General features: G+C 41.5%; 1 protein-coding gene across 50 annotated transcripts in view; it reads left to right on the top strand.

Annotated features, from left to right (window-relative positions):
- RBFOX1 (RNA binding fox-1 homolog 1) overlaps nucleotides 1-19,937 on the top strand; it is a 1,969,097-nt gene that overhangs the window by 1,870,762 nt on the left and 78,398 nt on the right. For 40 of the 50 annotated variants that reach the window (XR_011494338.1, XR_011494337.1, XM_070484957.1 and 37 more), the window contains one exon: nucleotides 15,468-15,548. The exons of the other annotated variants lie outside the window; for them this stretch is intronic. Coding sequence is in view for 38 of the 40 variants with exons in the window: in XM_070484957.1 (XP_070341058.1) it covers nucleotides 15,468-15,548 (81 nt within the window). In the remaining 2 variants the exon portion in view is untranslated. The remainder of the gene's footprint in view (nucleotides 1-15,467; nucleotides 15,549-19,937) is intronic. 50 annotated transcript variants of the gene reach the window in all.

The raw sequence follows: 19,937 nt of genomic DNA, 5'->3' as shown, positions 1-19,937 counted from the left end.
TTTTATTGGTCACAGTCCTGAACTTTGGATTGGGCTTATCTTGATCTGCCAACACACTGGGTACAAAACATGCCCCGTTTGGGGTGACTACCTTAGCATCCTGAAAGAGTGTCATGTGGGTTTGAAAGATACCTGCTACCACCCTGAGCCCCTCAAAGCAGCAAATATCCAGATGCTGTTATGGCTCTAACATTTCCCCTAACCACCCAGAGGACCAGCCTGCCCTAGACTCAGAGTCATGGCAGGAAGGAGCCACTACTTATGAGCAATGACCTTTGGCTCAGCGATGTTTTGTATAATTTACATATCTGCCAGATTCCAATGCAGTGCACTTCAGTGAACTGGAACAGAAGAGTCCAGATTTAGGTCCCCAAGCAAAGGATTTATAGCCTGGAAATGTTCCACTTCAAAGAGTTTATCTCGTACATCTGTTTACCTTTCCTTCCCTTTTCCTTGCAATTCACTTTCCCTCTCTCCTCTCCTCCCCCCTCCCCTTTTGTCTTATCAGATTTTGTTCCATCTCTGCCCACATTTGGCCTTAATTTTTGTCTGCATCCTTCCCTGTCCCACAGAGGGAATGCAGCTCGGCTTTGATGGAGCCTGTGGGGGGTTTTCCTCTTCAAATAGGATCAGAACTTGCTTATATGCTGAAAACTGCATTTCCTACATAAATTAGTCCTCATTCTGTTGCATGGGAAGGCTATCAAGGAGAGCTCCCTGAAAAGCAAGGAGTTTCAGGATGGTCCTTGTAGGAGACGCCCCTCCTCTAGGCTGTGGGAGGAAGATGAGGTTTGAATAACTGGCTCTGGATAAATTTCACAGAGAAAGTTCTAGGCTGACATCATCAATATACTGAGCGACTCAGAACATCAGCAACAAGAAGCCAACTTGGGGCGCTTGTTCTGTGCCATGCACTGGCCTAGTCCGTTTGCATCTCCTTGAATCCTCATAAAAATGTTAGAGCACTACCTTCGTTACAGAAATTATGAAACCAAGCCTTCGTGGAGAGTTTGTCTCATTCCCTAAATCACAGAGCAAGTGTGTGAAAAGTCTGTTCATTATATAAAGGTCTTTTTTCTAACCTCAAAGCCCATATTTCTCATCACCTTGCTTGCAGCTTCCTCAGTAGGAATAGACGTAGGAATAGATGAGGGCACTCCCTTGATGTCTTCTGTTCATCAAGTCATAGAATATAATGATAATTAATTGAAATATCTTTGCATTTAATATTACCTGCTGCATGCCAAACTCCATGATGGGATCTTCCCATTTGTTTACAGAAATCGCAACTTTGGAGGATGGATCATTTTCTTCATTTTGCAGATAAATTAGAAATCCAGTGAAATTAAGCTGCCCAAAGTTGCTGACTTCCACAGTTAAAGAGCTAGGCCCAAACCCAGATGTGTGTGATTCTAGAGCCAGAGCCTTTTTACTACGACCGGTTACCTCCCACACATGCTTTAGTTAATCTGATATCTTGGATTTACGCTTCTTAACTGGGAGTGATTTGCCCCCCAGGGGAATTAGGCAATTTCTGGAGACATTTTTCATTGTTCTATCTAGAAGGAGGAGTGTTCATTACTGGCATCTAGTGGGTGGAGGCCGAGGATGCTGCAAAACATCCTCCAATGCTCAGGACAGCCCCAACCACAAAGAATGATCTGGCCTAAAATGTTGATAGTGCTGAGGTGGAGAAACCCTGTTCTATAGAAACACATTAGTGAAGATGTGACCTATGTACCCAATATCTTAATTCTCATGCTCTACCAATTGCTACCGCTAAAGATGTATGAGCAGCTGTAGTGATCAATGCAGTCAAAGAATGTAAAGTGAGAAATCCACCCAAATGGTTCCCCTTCTGGGCATTAGTTTGTGATTTTGGGTTCCAGACGGGAAAAGCTTAAAGGCTGATTTGATGCTGCAGAGCTGTGTCAGGGGTCCCCAAAACCACTCTCAGGCTCTGTGATTGGCCAGAAATATTCACAGGACTCAGAAAGGCTATTATATTCACAGTTTCCGTTTATTACAGCAAAAGGATACAGATTAAATATCAGCAGAGGGAAAAAGCACATGGGATGAAGTCGGAAGAAACCAGGCAGAAGCTTCTGGTTGTGCTTTCTCACTGGAGTCACAGGGATGTGCTTAATTATCCCAGCAATGGGGTGTGACAACACATGCAAAGGGTTGTCAGTCAGGGAAGCTCATCTGAGCTTTGGTGTCCAGGGTTTTTACTGGGAGTCAGTCACACAGACTTGGAGCATCCGTGTGACTGACTTCAACTACTCAAACTTTAGCCCAAAGAGCCAAAATAAGCATTCACCATGAATCACTTTGCTACCATAAACTATCTTATCAAACTGGGGCTGTGTGGACCGAGACCTTGGGCATCCCAAAAGAGTCTTAGCAGGTAGAGTATTCCAAGGGCTTAGAGCTCATCTAGCAGGAGCTGATCAAGGGCCAATCCTAAAGACAACCCTTTTTCGGGAATGTGTGGGGTTTCAGCAGCCCAGACCTGCTGAGTTAACCCTTCCCTGTACAACAGTTAAAAAAAAAAAATGAAGATGGCAAGCTCAGAATATATAGTGATGGTGATAATGATGGTAGCGGTGAGGATGGTCATGCCACTGTGTTTCTTGGTCCTAGGAGAAAAGATCAAGCTGAATTTAGTTATGAAAGAGAAAAGAATGTGTGGTTTTTCACCTAGAGCAGGGGACGGAAAGTTTCTTCAGGAAAGGGCCAGTTAGTAAATATTTTCAGCTTTGTGAGTCATATAGTTTCTGTCACAACTACTTGACTCTGAGGTTGTAGTGCAAAAGAAGCCATAGGTGATACGTAAATGAATGGGCATGACTGTGTTCCAATAAAACTTTATTTAAGGATACAGACATTTAAATTTCATGTAATTTTCACACGTCGTGAAAGAGTCATCTTCCCCACCGCACAAAATGTGTAAAAATGTGAAAGCCATGACTATTTTGTTGGCCCTGGCTTAGAGAGTCCAGATTTAATACGCACGAAGCCACCAGCGTAAGCCCTGGGGAGACTTTTTTTTTAGCATTGCACTGTTGCAGCAATTACACAACACTGCATGGACTTGTAAGACAGCTGGCTGTCACTCAGTTTTGTGATGTTCATCAAGCAAGGGCCAAAGAGAGAGGCCGTGTATAAATTAACACGTACCACTGGCTTCCATTAATTCATCCTTTAGCTCATGGTTACAGCACTGAGGGCCTGGGAAGTGCCAGGCACTGTGATAGGCACTCAGGGAGCATCCTTCCCTCCAGAATTCAGCAGGGCAGAAAAGGAGGCAGACAAATAAGCTCAGTGTATAATAAATGATGGTACCTGCTGGAGCACCGAAAAATAACAACTCTCTCTGTATTAAACAGAGTGGTATACATTGGGTCTTCAAGGTTGACTAAGAATTTGCCTGGAAAGAAGGTGGAGAATGATCATTGCAGAGTAAGAAGGCATTTGATAGAGTCGAAAGTTTCTCAACCTTTGTCTTCAGAATCCATTGAGAAATGTTAAAAAACAAACGGAAATAAATACAAGAGCTGATCTTCAACTGAGATGGGAATTTCTGGGGCAAAATCAGGTTTCTCCAAAGGCTGAGAAATATCGATCTGTTGAGATTGGAGAGTACTTTCTGGAGAAAAGTTGCAAAAGTCCTAATAATGCCATACAAAGTAACCTGGAGTCTGGAATTTACCCTCTGAGTGGTAGGCAACCATTGCAAACTTTGATGATGATAATAATAATAATGTAAAAAGAACACCTGGGGATGTATTAGTCCAATATTTACACTCAAAACAAATAATAGTCTTATCATGAGGACTATTTTTAAGATGTGGATTAAGCCCTGAAGGGCTGAAAGAAATAAGACCACATCCGCAACTGCTCACCAATCGCAGAGACTGGGTTTTTAATAGACTCCAGGATTATAAACTGGTGCCCAACACCAAGGCTGTTATAAAACTTGCCTCCTAATTTTGTCCAGATATTTTTCTAGGAGAGTAAATTACCAGAGGTTTCAAAAATGATGTGATTTCATTTTCTTTTGAATGTTTTAATTGCATTGCCGTTCTCTTATAAACTATTTAGTTTTGAAGATTTTTTGCTTCCTACTTTTAGCATTCTTTTCAAAATTTATAGTTCACTGTTATTAGCCCAACCAATTAAGCTGTTGTATAAATAGAGACAAATTGACCAAATATTGTTTAATACCCTGTATGTTAATTATATGTAGATACTCATTCTCCAAGTGTAAAACAAAACTGTCCCGTTGTCTTTTAAAAATGTAGTGTTGAAGAACCAACACACAAATTGGAAAATCCTACTTAGATTAACTACACTGATGACAGTTAATGTATTTCTAGAACTTCTACGGAACTGTTACAACCCATTACAGTGGAAATATTGGTTTATGAAAAATTAATAAAGCCAGTGGAAAATGGAACCCAGCATCTGCATTAGCTATTTACACCAAAAGAATCAGCCAGAATTAATTATGCCGTATGCTACATTCTAATGAGTTTTTCATTAAACTGTATACCATTATGGAAACTAAACAAGGATTATTCAAAGAATAATGCCAACGGCTGTTATTTTTTTCAGAGATTAAATTAGTTAATGGGTTATACATTTAAATCTGACGCAAAGGTTAATTGACGTACACTTATCGTTGTATTAAACCCAACATCATTTTAAAAACATAAACACCTTAAGATCACTTATATTTGCTCTAGAAAAAAGTGTGAATCTGTTTGTCTATTTCTAGTGTTTATTTGATATACGTACGTGTGATATTGTAAAGATTGAAGCCCTCTGTGTTAGTTCGCTGTCATTTTTTGAAAACAATTTTCACCAAGTGAAATATTCTATTTGCTTTCAGCCCATTTGTGTGTGTGTGTGTGTGTGTGTGTTTGTGGTGTGAGAGGCATATTTAAACAAATGTATCTGACGACTCTTTGAGAGATTCAAAGTTGAAGTGTATTTTCTACTTTCACAAAAGAATGAGGTCTGGGTTTGAAACCTAATCTGAGATAGGAAGGAAACTCAAGATAGATTTCTACCTGCATTCCACAAATACATCCAGTTCCTCCGAATATACAGTTCTGTAGTAGTCCTGTCGCTAGGAAGATGAGAGAGAGAGTGAGGAAGGCCATCTGGGTTCTTACAGAGTCATAGAAACTCCACTGATTTCAGCTAAAGCACAATTTCTATGTTTTTTTCCTCTTGAGCAAAGATTTCAAACTAAAATGTCTTTAAGAGCAGACTGTGAGATATGTAAATGAAATGAACAAATGGGAGGGGACATGTCTCAATTTGGGGGAGAAGTGGTCTCTTCCTATCACCCTGAGTGGCCCTGCCAGGCAGGAATACTGGCCCAAACCCATGTGGCCCCATCTCCAGATTCCTCAGGAGAAGTCAGACATCTGTCTCATAAAATGATAGCTCCTAAATTTAAATCTTTGCAATTAATTCCCAATCTTAAAAGGTTTCCCATTAATTCTGTTACATTAGGCATTATGTTAATGGTCAAACAAAAGAGTTCACTAGTTATCAATTGTCTACTTCTTTCTCAAAGGAACAAGGGAACAAAATAAGTCCCCGAAGTGCCAGATTTTGAGACTACTTTATAATAATTATATATAATCATTATTACTACTTCCATTATTATTACTGAGATCACTTATCAACTAGTATTTGTCAAACCCTTCCATTGTAATAGTTCCAATCCTTACAACAATACTGGCTGAAGTAGATATTTTTGTCCTTATTTTACAGATGGGAAAACTGAGGGTCAGGAATGTCAAATGACTTGCCCAAGGTCAAAGACACTTACGGTCAGCAAAGCCGGAAAACAAAAGCTAAGGTTAAAAGTTTCGGAGGCCCATGCTTTTTCCGCTACACTATAAGACCTTCAGAGTTCACTATTTCTCTTCTCTGTGTCCCTCCATGTCTTTTTTCAATCCTGCAAGTGGGCTTTTCTTATCCATAGGAGATAAATCCCGCCCAGAGGCTTCCTTGGTTGGATTTAAAACTCTATTACCGATTCTTAAACATGAGCATGAGGTTCTGGCTAACACCTTTAGCCTGGAAGAGTCAGGTGTGTTCAACTGAAAGGTGACCTCAGAATTCTTAGATGTGGCATCGTTGAAATGGGATTGGTGCGTATTTATCCTTCCAAGGTTGGAGAGGATGTTTAATCAACTCAGGAACAAGTATCACCATCGATAACTGGGTATAGCTTCGTGAAGGAGTCTGAGCTTTGGAGTCATACAAAGCTGGCTCTCAGATGTCAGTTTTGCCTCATAGTTTTTTTCTCCCTCTGAGCCTTGCTTTCCTTGTGGGTTTGATAAGGAAAAACATTATAATGCATCTGGAGCATACCTGGTATAGTATCCGAAACTCAGTGGCATCTTAATGGTCACTCTTGTTAATATTGACTATGCTTGAGGTTGGGTCTGTGGTCCCTAGCATTTTACTGCTATTAGCAACAAGAGCATTCCCTGGGAGTTTATGAGAAATGCAGAGTCTCAGGCCCCACCCCAGACCTACTAGATAAGAATCTGCATTTTTAAAAGAGTCCCCGGTGATTCAGTACATTTTAGAATTTGAGAAGCAAAGCCCTAGATGGCCCTTATCTATGTACTGACACCTAGAACCCTGAAGGCCAAATATCTGAGGAGATAAAACTTTTTTCCGTGGTTTTTGTTGTGGCTGAATTGCTAGCCTTTCACAAATACCCTAGGAGACATTTTTTCATTGTCTTGAACAGCAATGAATTAAAAAGAAGTTTGGGGCAAGTATTGAAAAACACATGGGTTTAAAATTATTTGGGATGTTCACTTTTAACAAAAATGAAATAAAATTAAAATTTTGCAACTATGATAAGATGATACCCTCTGAAATATTTGCTGACAGCTTCCTGGGGAGGGACTAATGCTGTCCTGAGAGATGATCACTGGTAGTATTTTTCCAAACAGAAAGGGGTATTAGAACAGAGGTCAGCAAACTGTTTCTGTAGTGGTCCAGATAGTAAATATTTTAGCCTTTGTAGTCCGTAAGGTCTCTGTTATAACTGTTCAGCTCTGTCTGGAAGCATAAAATCAGCCATAAGCAATACGGAAATGAATGAGTATGGCTGTTTTTCAACAAAACTTTATAGAGACTGAAATTTGCATTTTATGTAATTTTTACTTGTCACCAAATATTAGTCATCTATTGATTTTTTTCTCAACCCTCTGAAAATATAAAAAATATTTTTAGCTTATAGGCCATGCAAAAGGATGGTAGGCTGGATTTGGCCAAAAGACTGTAGTTTGCCTATGCCTCATTTAGAAGCTTAGCCTTAAAACCATGGGTCTAGGAGTCTGATTGGTTTGATTTGCATTCAATACCACAAGATTTCTATCTGTGGGAACTTGGGGAAGATCCTAAAACCCTCTGTGTCAGTATCCTCATGTATTAAATGGGGATAGTAACAGCACCTGTCTTATAGGGTTGCTAAGAGTAGGAGATAATATACATTAAAGATTGAGTGGGTCTGTTTGGCACTTATCAATTATTCAGAAAGCAATTTTTGGAATAGCTACTGTTGATAATGTTTATTATCCTCTTGAGTCAATTCAATTTTTTTTTGTAAAAGCCATTAGCCTAAATTTTGGAGGCAAGAGAATAAGAGAACAGTTCAAGTGAATCATTCCGTCTTCTATACAGTAAATAATCAGGGAGAAAGTCATACAGAGATTCTTCGCAGTTTTCTTGCAACTTTTTTGTACAGTCCGAAACTATGTCAAAATAAAAAGAGAAAAGAAGAAAGCGAGAAATGATGTATTTTTAAACATTATGAAAGTTAAAACTTACAAAATAAATTGGAGAGAAGGATTATTTACCCTATACACAGATCCACTTCAGGTCTCCTTTAAATATGGAAATCCCTTGGTACCATTAAAATATGATTTGATCTGTAAGACTTAAACACACATACAACATTTTTCTGCAACATCTGTGCCTAAATGGAGACACTCTGTATTTAAAACTCTACCATAACCCTTCAGAAAAGCTCGTTTTTTCAGGCATGTATAAAAGCATTAGGTATTATCTGTGAAAATATTCTTACATGGATCAGCTCAATGCTAGCTATGTTCAAAAATGTAGAAGGCAAAAGCACCCACGGCCCATCTGGGAGTTGGATAAATTTGTCAGTTGGAAGCAGGAACCTCCATTGACAGGGACCGCATGCACCCTCCCAGGCCTCTACATCTAACAGAAGATTGACGCTTGTATGATGCTTCATAGAGGAGCCTCATGTATAGGGCCTCACTGGTCCTTCGGATAGGGTTCATCATAAGGTAGGTGAGTGTCTCAGTTTGCTAGGGCTGCCGTGACAAAGAACCAATGACTGGGTGGTTTAAACAACAGATATTTATTTTCTTACAATTTTGGAAGCTGGGAGTCTAAGATCAAGGTGTCAGCAGGGTTGGTTTCTTCTGAGGCTTGTAGATGGTCATCTTCACCCTGTGTCTTCACATGGTCTTCCCTCTGTGCCTATCTGTGTCCTAATCCCCTTTTCTTATAAGGACATCAGTCGTATAGAATTAGGGTCCACCATAATGGCCTCATTTTAACTTAATTACCTCTTTAAAGGCTCTGTCTCCAAAGTCACATTCTGATGTGCTGGGGGTTAGGACTTCACGTGTACCTTAGAGGCGGTGGAGACAATTCAGCCCATGTCAGCAGGGCAGGAAGGGGTATGTCTTCTTGTGGATGTGAAACCCAAAGTGATCTCTCTAGGATTACGCCATTGGTGGTTCTGTGTCCCGTCTTCACCAGCCTGTCTCCAGAGACTTTGACAGGATAGCTGAGACTAGAAGTGAGTTACTCTTTTTGTTCAAAGTGCTGCAAAATAAAGGCAAAATTTGTCAACGAACAAAATGGTAGAGATTAAAAAGTAAATAAATTCTACCTCTTTGCCCACAGAAGTACTCAGGCTAGATAAATTTAGTCATTATTACTTTTCTTCTAAATATGTGGAGGTAACCTCAGGCCTGGATCACTCAAAGTGCATCATGGGAACAGCAGGTTCACCTAGGGTGCTGACCCTCTGAATCACAATCTTCAGAGGTGGGACCTGGGAGGGGGCGGCACTGAACATTCTCCCCAGGTGATTCTTAAACCTCGCAGGCTTTGAAAACCTCTGATTTAATGAAGGGGAGAACTCGTGGCATTGAGATTTGGGGAACCGGCTGTCCTCCAGTGTTTCTCAAAGTGTGGTCCCTGGACAACAGGAGAACTTGTTAAAAATGCAAGTTCTCAGGCTCCACCCCAGACCTATGGAATCAGGAAGACTGAGAGTGGGGCCCAGCATTCTGCGTCTAACATGTTCTCCAGGTGACTCTGATGAAGGAGGGGACTCTGGTGAGGTGAGGGACTGAGAACCAGCAAGGGATGGCACCCTGGGTGACTGCGCCCCTTTCCTTACTGGACTGCTCCTGTAAAAAGGAAGGTTGTGGGTTTCTGTTTCGGTGAAGTAGCCATTTCTCACCCACTCAGAGCTTGTTCTTTCAATGATGACCAACATTTTCCTCTTTTTATTCTGATTTTTTTAAAAGTTTTTAAAAATTATTAGGAAGAAGTCATTGATAAAGTGAGTAATGGCTGAGGAACCTGGCTCACTTGTTTGTCACCTGCAATTTTCCTCTGACGGACCATCAGGCTTTTTTGTAAATGATATCCTTACTCTGTACCTTTTTTTTTCCATCTCTAAGGAAGGGCTATTACTATCTGACCCTTCTTATTAGGGAGGCACAAAGGCAGTGTAAACATTTTTTGGTAAATATCAAATACAACTTTTTTTTAATGTAAAATCAAAGTATTCCTGGTGGTGATTACTATTACTGTTAAACATTTTCAGTTATGAATGCAATCTATAACAGAAATATGGAATAGATACTTTGCCAAAGTCATCATAGTCATATCCAATAAATATTGTTCCAAAATTACTTTTAAATTTTATCTATCTCAACAAGCAAAGTAGCTTACCATATAGTTTAAGATTTGGGGTTGATATTCAGAATCATTTCTTTGTTCCTTTTCTTACATATGTATTTGTTCTGAACCTAAATGTATGAGTACTAAAAAAGATGGCATGTTGTGCTTTTTAAAAGCACATGGGGTTCTGTGGGTGTGCCCTGGAACCCACACAGTGCCAGGCATATAGCAGATGCCAATAAATATCTGCTGAATGAATGATCCTACTTGTAGCCCCATCTTTTCCTAGCTGAGCTCTTGAGACCGAGGGAGGAAGCTCTGTATTGGTCTCCTGCATTGACTCACCATTTGCAGGTGGGATTTTCCCTCTCAGCCCTCATGCTAGAGTCACTAGGCTATGTAACATTAGGAAAGCAGGACCCTAACAAAGGGCTCTGTTTTCAAGAGATTCTGGACTAGCCCATGGTAGATGTCTGCCGAGATAGAGAGCACGTGACACAGGCAGAACCTCATATAATAGGTGCTCCGAATTCCCCTGGGCTCCTAGATGTTTTATAGTTCTGTTGTTGTTATTCTTTGTGTCTTTGTTTGCTTTTCGCATTTCAATAGAGATCAGAGCATCCTTCTCCAAATTTCCTAGCCCGTCTTCCTCTTGCAGCTAATGAAGTGCATGGGCCACTCCTAGTTGCCAAGGAGTTGGAATGCTTCTTTGACTGTTTTTTTAAATCCAGAAATCATACAAAAGGCCTAGTCATTCACTACTGGGCTGGTTTGGAACTCTGCCTGTTTGATGCTAAAATGGAAGGGCAGACATTGCAAAACAGCCTTTCTTTTCTTCCTCCACCTGCTTCATTTTAATTTTGTATCTTGAGAGTGTAACATGGCTGCCTATCAGAAACCTTTAAGTTTCTCTCTTCGGGTGCTTCCTGCCTCTTGGCCTAGGTCCCTGGACTCATGGGGATAGGAAGATGAGTAAGACATGATTCCGACCATCTTGGAGTTTGTAGCATCCATGGAGAAGACATTCATTACATAGATTATTGCAACACAATCTAGAAAAGTAGAGGAAGGAAGTAGAACCCTGCCAGGTGAAGGCAAATAGATTCTGTTCTAGGAGGAGGGGAAGCCACAGTTGGGTTGGGAAGGGAAGGGAATTATCTAGGGAGAGGGCAACGGCTTCTGGGAGAAGAAACAGCCTGTGCAAAGACACGGAGGTGTGAAACTACACTGCTGTTCCAGTTGGTTTGAGTCCAATTTCCTCACCTAAGAGTTGGCAGCAGAGTCAAAAGTTTAGATGCTTTCTTCCTTCCTGTCCGTGATAGGATACACCTCACCAGGCTTCTCCCTTTCCCTCCAGACACCAGGAATGATCCCCTATGCTGTAGGGTGTCTCCAGGTGAGCAGGAAGGGTTGGGATGCCCCTTCTGAGACCTTGACCCTGGCTCACCCTCTCCTAGCTGGAGGATTCCAAATTCTACTTGAGAGTGGCCCAGTGGACATCTTGCCAGAATTCCGGATGCTGATGATCATGGTGCTCTGAGTGAGCGAGTGTGGCTAGTTTTGGAAAAGTCTCTGATTATTCCGAGATCGAGGTCTGTCACATGGAGCCCTGTCCCTGCCCGTTGCAGATACAGTCATCAACCTTCCAGGAAATGGATGACCAGGCTGCCCAGGTTTCACGTGAAACTGCATGAGTCCATCTTAAAAGAACCAGAAAAGAGGAGGAAATAAATCCCATAGATATAGCTTGTGACTATATGGAAACTCTAGGCGGGCAAATTCCCAGCCGTGAACAAGGGGCAGAAAAAGTTGGCTAGAAAAAGCACCATGTTTAACAAAAAGATCAGAAATGAAGAGGTCTTTAAAAACCTGTAATAATTCAATCATATTCGTTAATCCCTCTGAGGGCCAAGTATTTTGCTAGGGGCAAGGGATAAAAATATGAGTATGATTTGCCTCTGACCCAGAGGATATTCTCTGTAGCCAAGAAGACCCATATATAAATAAAAAGTTGTAATACAGCATGACAAAGGATCTACTAGGGAGATTTTTTTTTCAATGTCATAGGAGTATAGAAGAGGGAGCAATCACTTAACTCCTAGGGACTGGGAAAACAGGAGGTGACTTTTAAAGGGTGCAGAAAGGAGTGGGGGAGGCATTTTTTTTTTAATTAAACCACAAATAGGATTGGAATCGCCAACATTCAACTCTATTTGACGTAAAAATGGCAACTTCATCTAATTTAGCCTAACAGTAAGGGCACGACTAGCATGGTGGTTCCATACGGTCCACCAACTCTGATCAAATGGTAGTATCTGCCTAGAAACTGTCTTGAGAATGATTCTGAGGATTCCAGGATGACAGGAAAGGATAATATTGAAGTTGATTAATGGTCTGTCCTGGCTAAGGGATGGGTATAAATTGAACATAGTTGCCATCCTTACATTATAAGGAGATTTACAAGCAAAGATACAGAAGTGTGAGAAGCACAAGATGTTGCCATGATGGTAGAGAGTTCATGGCGGTCGGAGGTAGATGGTCTCTGGGGGTGATGGGGGACAGAAGGAAGACTCATTAGAAAGCTAGGTTGGTGTGTATCGCCTTGAATGCCTTGAATGACCTTGTAAACAGTCCTCATGCTGCTGCTTGTACCTTATTATCTATTTGACTTACTTTTTAAAACAAACACACATTACTTGTTCCCCGCATCCCCAAATGCATGGAGGTTATAACGTTCTTCTCTGCTGCTTTGTCTTTGTTTAATTCAAAGCTTTCTTTTAAGAAAAAGTCACAAAGTACTAAGAGAACATACAATAAGTACTTTGCAAATTAAATTGGAGGATGTTTTTAGGTAAGATAAAAACCAAGTCCTGTGACAGTATAGATTCTGTTATACAAAGGTCAAAATCATTGCATGAAGATTTTCTTTTCCTTTTTTTTTTGCTACTAAGAGGACATTCAAAGAAGTTATTTCAGTCTAGTATCTCAGGATCCACGGGATAAGAAAATTAGGAAGGCTTCATTATGCCTTTCCAGGATTTAGCTTTCCAGAGGAACTCTGTGTTGTGTCCCAATGGGATTCTCTAGATTGAATTGAGAGCATTGAAAATTGACCCTAAGGTTTTAATTGCACAATACTGAAATTTCCTTCTGAATAAATTTTTGCAAGAATTGTATTATTTTTCTTTGGAAACCTAGGCACCACAAGAAACTTCAGATCTCATTTCAATGGTTTTTAACCAGAGGTGCACATAGGAGCCCCTTTGAGCAGCTTTCTCATGATCCACCTGCTTGGGTTGCAGCCTAGAAGATTCTAATTTGGTAACTCTGTGTATCCTATAGAAATATTAGTTTTCTCAAAGATTCATAGCAATAAGCCAAAGCATGCAGACGACCTCTGCAAAGTCAGAATGAGTTTCACTGATAAAGCAGAGTTCTAACCCATGTCTTTCCTGGTGGGTGTCCTGTCTCCTATTGGTTGATTTTAGACCCCACACCCCTTGATCTGGGGTTTGATTGGTTTGCTATTGACCCCCATACTATGCCAGTTTCCTGCTAGAACTGGAAATACCTACTGAGTAGAAATTAGACCATATGAAGTTTCATCTTAGATGTTGAGACAAACTGTTTTTAAATGAAGTAGAAAGAAGAAAGAACTGTCAGTTTCACAAAAGCTGATCATGACTCAGGCACATCCAGACTCTTAATATATTTACTCCCAAGAGAACGTCAGTTAATTTCACTCTAATATCCAGGCTTCTGCGGAAAGAGCGGAAGGGGGGGTCTTCTATAGCCATAAGCCGGGGATACCAGGGTAAATGTGGGAAAGACTAGGGGACATTCCCTCAGAGAGAACTTCTGTCCATGGGCTACTTCTCTTTGTCAAAGATTGGATGGAGTTGGCTGACCTGGTGATAGGGGAAGGGTGAGAAGAGTTACGAATTTTAATAGAATCTTTGTTTTACCTGGAAATAATGTACAAAATCTAGAGAAACAGAGAGTAGAAGTGAAATTTGGGGAATGCTTCTCAGTCCTCCTCAAGCGATCCATGTATTTTGGCTCAGGACCTGAGAGATGATGGAGCAGGGGTTGGGGAGACCACCTTTGGAACGGGGTCTGGTTTTGTGCTTCAGAAAAGGTACCTATCTCTTCGTGGAGTCACGTGGCAGTGCCTCTCTATTTGGCACACCCCACTTACTCTGGAAGTTTGAACTACAGTTTTGTTGATCTTGGGCAAGATATGAAAGGACTGTAGAACCCCCCCCCCCAGGTCAAATCTTCAAGGACATAGGTGAGTTCATGCTTCCCGGGGGTGTAGGCTTCTTTTCATGGGAAATTGCTTTCTAGTTGTGATGATGACAGGAGAATCCACAAACAAATGGAGGAGGCTGACCTTGCCCAGCCAGGGAAGCGAACAGAAACCACAGGAATACATTTCCATCATCAGTATGGGGCTTAAAACTCTTCAAAAGTCTCTCTCATTCTTTTCAACGTCTTTGAGTTTGAGCTTTGCAGCAGCAGGAGGGCAGAAGTGGTGCCCTAAAGATTCCTGAACCTAGTCTCCCTTGGAGTGGGTGGTTGTTCAAAACATGTCATCGATTGAGGAGCTATCTCAGGATTCTACCGTTCTCCCCCGCTGTAAAATTCCACTTTGCAAGGATAAGCCCAGTGACCTTTGCTTTAAATCAGGCAGAGGAAAGTCATCGCTGCAGTGCAGCCGCTTAGTGAAGCAGCCTCTCCCGCTGGAAGGCACAGAGCTTTAGGGAAGAAATGGAACGCAGAAGCCAAAGATGACCCCGAGTCTGGTGTGGGTCCAGGGTGGATCACAGGGATGGCAAAAGTTGCATTTATTTCTTCCCTGCCTTACTTCTGTTCTTCCTCTGAAGATCTATTCAGAAAGACTAAAGTGGGGGGAGGAAAAATTTTCTCTAAACATAGCAATGCGTGCGTATGTTTACCATTTATTGAGTGATGATCACATGCCAGCCCCTGAATGGGGCACAGCTCCAGTTATACGGTTCACAGCCCTTCCTGGAGGTAGGTATATTCACCCATTTTCCAGATGGGAATCCCAAGGCACAGAGAGGTACAGTGACTTACCAAGATCACACAGCTAAGTAGTGCCTGAGCCAGGCTTATGGTCTAGTTCTCTCTGATATTTCTAAAGCTACCTCTTGAGTATGCCGTGCTGCCTCCATCACTGATCTGAAACTGGGTCCTGGGGCATCCAGACCCCACTACTCAAACCCCATGTAAAAAGGAAATGCACTTGGTGGGCTGGGGGCGGGCTTCCACCAATTCCCTTTGGCTATGGCAGGGGGCTTCCGTGGGTGTCCCCTGGGAACATGCGCTCTGGGATGTGGCTATGTTGTCATTTCTCTGCCTTTTTTGTTTGCATTGCCGTGATCTCTCAGGTGCAGTGTGCCTGTTCCCAAACCAGATACCATCTATCTCTCTCTCTTTCGTAGGCACGGTGCTGCTGTGCCAGGCAAACCAGGAGGGATCTTCCATGTACAGTGCCCCCAGTTCACTTGTATATACTTCCGCAAGTAAGCCCGTGTTGTGGCTCTCTTTTTGTTTTGTGACATAAATCTGAGTCCAATCACCTTCCCTGCCATGTCAGTGCTCTCCCCCTCCCTCTGCACCCCCCTGCCTTGTGGCTCTCTACAAGGTGAAGTTGATTTTCATAAGCATGTCTGTTTTCCCTGTTGCCTTAGCATCTGCTCCCTCTGCTCATTACGTCTGAATCCCCACCTCCCAGATGTCCCAGCCATTCTTTGTTAGACCTGCCAGGACTGGGTCCAATGGGTGGGACATGGGGCATTGGGATGGGCGGAGGGTGACGGGAGGGAGGATGCTATAGCTCATTGCCTGACTTCTATCACAGCTCTGCAAATTAATATGAAACTAATTGAAGTAAAAAACATGCAGGCTGCCCAAATGGTACCCTAGCCTAGCAAAAGGTGCTTGATTGGTACTCTTGAGCCCGATTTTCCCATTGTGGGAAATATTACTAGCCAGTGGCTAGTGACTTGTTTGCAAGGCTGTTCTATCCTTTGCTGTGTGATTCCACTGAGGAGGAGGAGGAGAGAGAAGAATGTGTCTCTCCTCCTGCTTAACTGGGGGAAATAACAACAAGAAGGCACTTTATTAAATATGAATATAGCCATCAAGTGCTAGGGGGAGGAAACCAGAAATAAATACGGAAGATAAATCGCAATGTTGAGGTGGAAGAGCAAGGAATTCTCTGCCTGAGTTGGATGCTCTGGGGTGGAGAGTACCCCACTCCCAGCCGAGTTCCCAGAGCACAGTGAGGAATTAAAGTGCTCACTGATTCCACCATGGTTCCCCAGCAAGTTTGCCCCTCCTCAGAGTCCCCCGGCCACAGCCAAGACTTGATCATCGATTCCATACAGTGTGTGTACACCCTGTGAAATTCCCACAAGTGCCAAACAGGTCCTCAATGGGGTCAGGGCTCACAAATGAGTCTAGGGGCCAGGAGGAAAAGGGGGCTGCTTCCGAGACAGGATAGAGAGGGGAGTGGGAGGGGAGCGGAGGTAACAGGCTTATGATGATTAAGAGGATGACGGACAGGGGAATCCTCAGCGTGTGCCAAGATCAAGCATCTTGATTCCCACAGGCTGAGACAAACCCAGCTCTTCGCTGTGGGATCAAAGGTTGGAAGCAGTCACAGGGACCCCAAAATATAATGATTATGAGAAACCCGAGGGTCCCTCAAGGAGGGCCAACCAGTTGTTTCTCCCAACCAGAGTATAACCTTCAACAGCAGTTTTGACATTCATGACATGAAAGGTATTTTCCGTGTGCCCCGAGAAGCCAAAATCTAACCATACTGGCCAGAAGAAGCTCTTTCTGAATTTATGAAAATTGTCCCATTTGGGCCAGTGTAAATGCATCTACATATATCTCCTAGAGTTAGAATGCTACTATGCATTTTCACATATTCAACCTTGCTTAAACCTCTCAAAATCTGCACCAGGTAGGTATCATAATATTTGCTTTACAGCTGAGGAATTGGAGGGCGCTGAGAGGCGGAGTACCTCACCCAGGATCACACAGCCAAGTGTATGGTAGATTTGTTTTTTGAACCTGGGGAAATGATTCAACCTTTGACTGCTTTTCTGGCTCCATTTGAGTCTAAATCTCATCATCATTGCACTGTACCTGTCCCTCCTTCATCTCTATAAATATTATTTTCTGATGGAGAGTTCGTCTACCAAAACTCACCATAGGGTTGAGTTCCAGAGTATGATTTTGTTTTTTTCTCTGCTGTTGTTGTCCTGTAGAACTGTCTGGGATGAAACGTTCTATATCTGCCCTGTCTGGTATATGTGATCTTGGAACCAAGGCATTGACTTTTTAATGTTATTTCATGTTGATTAATGCAACTGTAATTAGCCACGTGGGGCTCATGGCTACCATACTGGACAGTGTGGCTCTCTACAATTGTAGGCTGTATTTCTGTTTCAGTTTGCCTTTCAGAAGTGAAGAAAACAAATTAAGTCCAGAAAAAGGCTAGTTTGAATTTGTACAGCTATTCTAAAGTGACTTGTAGAAAGTGTGTATCATAAATGGCACACGTGAATTATGTCACAAATACTCCATGTTAAAACAGCTGAAGCATACAGAGGAAACAGAACAATTTAAAGCAGGAGTCGGCAAACTATAGCCTGAGGGCCAGATCGAGCCCACAGCCTGTTTTCCTAAGGCTTGTGAGCTAAGACCAGGTTGTAGCTTTTCCCAGGGATTATAAGAACAAAACAAAAACAAAAACTAATATGTGATAGAGACATAGGAGGCTCGCAAAGCCTAAAATGTCGATGATGATCTGATGGTTCTTACGAAAAAAGTGTGCAGATCTCTGATTTAAAGAGTCCATTTTATTATGGAAAATATAAAAAGGGAATATCACTTTATAATTATACTTTTTTCTCTGAGTTTAAAAGTAAAAATTTATAATAATTGTAGAAACTGTATAATGTGTATCCAACATGCTTCATTTTTAAATTGCATGATCAGTCATATTACCTACACATTTTTCATCCTATTTCCACTTATTTTGTCATGTGCATTTTATGAAAATATGTTAACAGCTTCATAATATTCTACTGTTTAATGATATTAGATTTTAATCTGTTCCCCTCATTGTTGGGTATTTAGGTTGATAGCAATTTTTCAAAAATATCACAGAAAATAAATGTCCTTGTATACAGTAGTTTTAAAGAAAACAATTAACAAATAGCTAATCCTACTTCCCCTTAACAAAACAAAACCAAAACTAGTTTCCCACTGGTATCCCTAATTTCTTACTAGATCCCTTAAACAACATTATTCAGACTGACAAGCTCAATGAGCATTTCATAAGGGCCTCCAACTCTGAGACCTCTCCTTCTCCACTTGGGTAGACAGAGGGACCTTAGATTATTTCCATCTTGAGGCTGTGCAGTGGTGCTGAGGGTAAGGAGCATCCATTCTTCCCTAAAATGCATTGCTTGAGGTTTCCTTTCTCCTTAATTCTCAAAGTCAGCAATGCGTTTTTCGGCCAGGCTGTTTGCAATGAGCTGGCTTCTTTGTAACATTCACTTAGGTTTTTTTCTTCCAGATGAAGATGTATATTTTAGTGCAAAGTCGCATGCCATTATTAATAATTCAACCAGCACATAAAGGGTCATTTTTGCACACACATACACACCCAGAGGATACCCACACAGTCACCTAAGATTCTTTTCCTTACTCCAGGTCTGACATACACATAACTGAGAGCCACAGGTCTCATCTTTGAGCTCTGAATGGTGTTGTCTCTTTTTCGTTAAAAATCCTGCCTTCTTCCCAAAAGCTGAGGCTTCCTTCTTCTCAGCAATCTTTTAGGATACACCTGTTTTTTGACTTGAACATGCATGTGTTTCTCATTTTTATCTAATAGTTGTGCTCCTGCAGAAAGGTGTGTATAAATTACACTTTTGTAAATTAGATCCTGTGTGTCGACTGACTTCCGTGATTACTTCTGAGTTTGTATTTTTTTTTTTTCACGGATCTTTAACTGGCCTTGGATGTTTTACACTTAAATTGCCCCTCTGCCTAGCCAAAGAGCTAATCATGTGTAAATAACACCCTTAAATGCAGTAGGAGAGATGGTTTTTAAAGGAACCCTGTGGAATTAGTCTGTAATGAAAATAACTCCTACTGAAGTTATCTGTTTTTTAAGATGCATTTTTGCATAATAGGTTTTTCCCCTCTCTTATATGAATCATCCTAATAATATGACCCAGGATATGAAATCATTAAGAGAAGGATTTTCACTCACGGCTCTGTGTCAATAAAACCTAATGCCACAATTCTCCCAGTCACCCCAGATGACTCCAGTCTTTCTTCCTCACCCCCAAACTTGATCCTGCGGTGAAACCCTAGTTCAAGTTGTGTCACAGAACATCACACATCCTCTTACGTGTCCTAATAAACCACTCTCATCCAGAGTGTCAAACGGACCTGCTTTCTGTTAACTTAAATTAAGTCAGAGCAAAACCCCCAAGAATTTGAATAGATCACCTTGTACCAAATGCAAAACATTTAATCCTAATATTTTCATTATAAAAATATTAATTTTAATCAAGTAAATTAAACCAATTACATAAAATAACTTTACTAATTTTCAAATAATTTTAATTCATTAACATTGTGTTTGCTTGGAGTAGCCAACAATACAAGCCCTTTACACAGAGATTTGGTGAAAGTGGGGGCAGGGCTGATGGGCCTGCTCAGTGCCCACTCAATCCTGGGCCCAGTGGTCTGGAGGCTCCTCCTGTCCTGTCTGGGGGAAAGCTACCAGCTGTATTGTCCGCACTGTTTACTGTCTGCAGTGAAGGCTTGATGTCAAAATCAGGACCAGGCGGAAATAGGAAGGTAAAGAACCTATCACC

Source organism: Equus asinus, chromosome 14 (assembly GCF_041296235.1).
Source record: "Equus asinus isolate D_3611 breed Donkey chromosome 14, EquAss-T2T_v2, whole genome shotgun sequence".
Lineage (NCBI taxonomy): Eukaryota > Metazoa > Chordata > Mammalia > Perissodactyla > Equidae > Equus > Equus asinus.
Note: the sequence above shows the minus strand (reverse complement) of the source record. Positions and strands in the feature narration are given on the sequence as shown.